General features: G+C 55.8%; 1 protein-coding gene across 1 annotated transcript; it reads right to left on the bottom strand.

Moving 5' to 3' along the window:
* Nucleotides 1-462: 462 nt before the first annotated feature.
* On the bottom strand, nt 463-2,224 carry SDRG_09745 (hypothetical protein). The gene is made up of 2 exons (XM_008615695.1): nt 1,219-2,224; nt 463-1,149 (listed from the first exon to the last, which is right to left on the bottom strand). The coding sequence occupies exons 1-2, from the start codon at nt 2,206-2,208 to the stop codon at nt 493-495; spliced, it is 1,647 nt and encodes a 548-aa protein (XP_008613917.1). The 5' UTR covers nt 2,209-2,224; the 3' UTR covers nt 463-492.
* Between the last annotated feature and the right edge of the window lie 17 nt (nt 2,225-2,241).

The raw sequence follows: 2,241 nt of genomic DNA, 5'->3' as shown, positions 1-2,241 counted from the left end.
CGCCGCTCGTGAGCTTTCTCGCGCTATCGCAGCGTCTGCCTGTCGCCGACCTCTGGCCGTCCCTGCGCGCTTCGGCCTGGCTCTCTCACCGTGACGTGTTTATGGATGGTCTGCGCCTCCTCGCGCTGCCATTGCCGCTCTCGCTCGATACGTGGCAGGCAGTCGACACGCTGCGAATGCATGCGTCGCAGGTCATCGCATGCTTCCCGGCGCAGCGCAGGAAGTTGAGTTTTCGCCGTCCAGATCGACGCAACAGTAGGCGAGAGAGCCATTTGCTTCTAGCCTAGTCCCTGCTAACCCGCCACGCCACCACTCCCAATGGCTAGCGGTCAATCGTGTCGTCTCTTGCCCACTCGAGCGTCGAAAAATCGACTTGGCGCGTTCGATCGCCCACTCCAAGAGCCAAAATCACCAAGTACTATAGAACCGCGCAGTATAGTACAGTGTTGGTCGCATCGTTTGGATGGAAACAAGTCGTACATGTTAAGCGCATTATTGGATCACGACAGTCGTGTCCTTGAGGATTTTGATGTTGTACACAAGCGGCGTGATATCCGCGAGCTGCGCGTCGAGCAAGTGCACATGGCGGTCGGCGTCCTGCACGACCATGCACTTGACGCTCGTCGCGTCTTCCGAGCCCGTGGCCGTTGTGACCGACGACGTTTGCATCATTTTTTTCTTGGCGCGGAGCTCCTTCTCGGGCAGCCCAAAGCATACGAGATGGCTCGTGAAGAACCACTGGAGCGTGCTGAGGCGGCGCGCCTTGCAGATGAGCAGCGAGCCCTTGCTGTCGACGTCATTGTCGGGCTCAATCCCGTGCAAATAGTCGCACAAGATGGAGCTGCTGTTGAAGATGGCTTGGCGCGCGAGTGAGTTTTTCACGAGGAGCTGCCACGACTTGTAGTACAGCAAATGGTCCAGCAAGAGCACACATGCGAGGTTGATGACGACAAGCGCCAAGATGTAGGGCACGACGCGGAGGTAAAAGCTGTCAAAGGCGAGGACGTGGATGTCATCGAGGTTCTGCACCTTGTGGTTCAGGTCAAAGATGACACTGTTGGAGTACTCGATGAACGGCGGCACGTACATCAGCACGATCGCGCTAATGTACAAAGACGTGACGTTGGTCAAGTTGAGGAATCGCATGAGCTACGCAAAAAATGAAAAATGACAAGAGTTGTACAATGGTCCACGATAGATATAAATATCAGAACATACCTTGTTTTCGCCATTGTACGTCGACGTCGTCACGAGGTTGCACAGAATTTTGAGCACTTTGAGCACCGCGCAATTGATCCACAAGAGACGGGTACTCAGCGCATATTGCTGAATGTTGTACACAATATTCGGCGACGGCGCGTTGAAGAGATTGATGACGCGCAGGTACATGAGGCAGTTGCCAATGTCGAGGAGCACGCCAATCGCAAAGAGAAACACGAAAATGTCGGAATTGTAGCAAAACATATCAAAGCGCAGCGCCAAACTCGGGTACGGAAAGTACTTTGGCGAAATCGTGCGCAAAATTTTCGAAAAAATCGAGTCGGCGTTGGCCAAGAGCGCTTCCATGTCGGTCCACTGCACCGTGCGACGGCCCGCAAGGTACCCGCCAACAGCAAAGAAAATCGCCGTCAACTTGACATAGTGGGACGCCGACGAAAAGCCCGACTGCGGCAGCAAGACACCGACCTTGTACATCGAGCCAAAGTGGTTGACACTGCTCGAGATCACCACTTGCTTGGTACTGTCGTTGTACAAGAGCGTCACGTTGCACTGCCCGTACCCGAGCTCCGTCACCGGCGGGCACCCGGTGCAAAAGCTCCGTGGTGAAATCTTGTAGAACGCTACGAGCAGGTTCTGGGCATACGACACGTTGGCCACGGCAACGCCCGTTGTGAGCCGCATGTCGGTGCCCGTGCGCCCGGGCACATACCCGAGAGCGCGCAGCTGGACGTCGTTCATGCTTGCGGTCGGCATGTTCACCGTTGCATCGGATTGAAATGCATGCGAGAAGGTATTGCCTCGGAAGTACGTCACGACGTTCGAGGCAAATCCGAGTCGGGCGATCGGTGACGCGGCCACGTCATGCGGGTACGTGGCGCGCAAGATCTTGCACTGGTCGATGCTTGGCGTGAGCGGAAACGACCCGACCGAGAGCACGTAGAGGTCCGGGCTCTTGGTCACCATGGCGTGAACTGTATAGTTGACCATCCAAAACCCGATTTTGGACACATCGTCCAACCC

The sequence above is a fragment of the Saprolegnia diclina genome (assembly GCF_000281045.1).
Source record: "Saprolegnia diclina VS20 unplaced genomic scaffold supercont1.31, whole genome shotgun sequence".
NCBI lineage: Eukaryota > Oomycota > Saprolegniomycetes > Saprolegniales > Saprolegniaceae > Saprolegnia > Saprolegnia diclina.
This window is presented reverse-complemented; position numbering and strand designations above follow the sequence as displayed.

Excerpts from the sequence above, each read along its gene's own strand:
- SDRG_09745 (XM_008615695.1), bottom strand. The coding sequence starts at position 2,208 with ATGGTCAACTATACAGTTCACGCCATGGTGACCAAGAGCCCGGACCTC. Across the intron at positions 1,150-1,218 it reads CGTACAATGGCGAAAACAAG|CTCATGCGATTCCTCAACTT; the intron begins GTATGTTCTGAT and ends TTTTTTGCGTAG.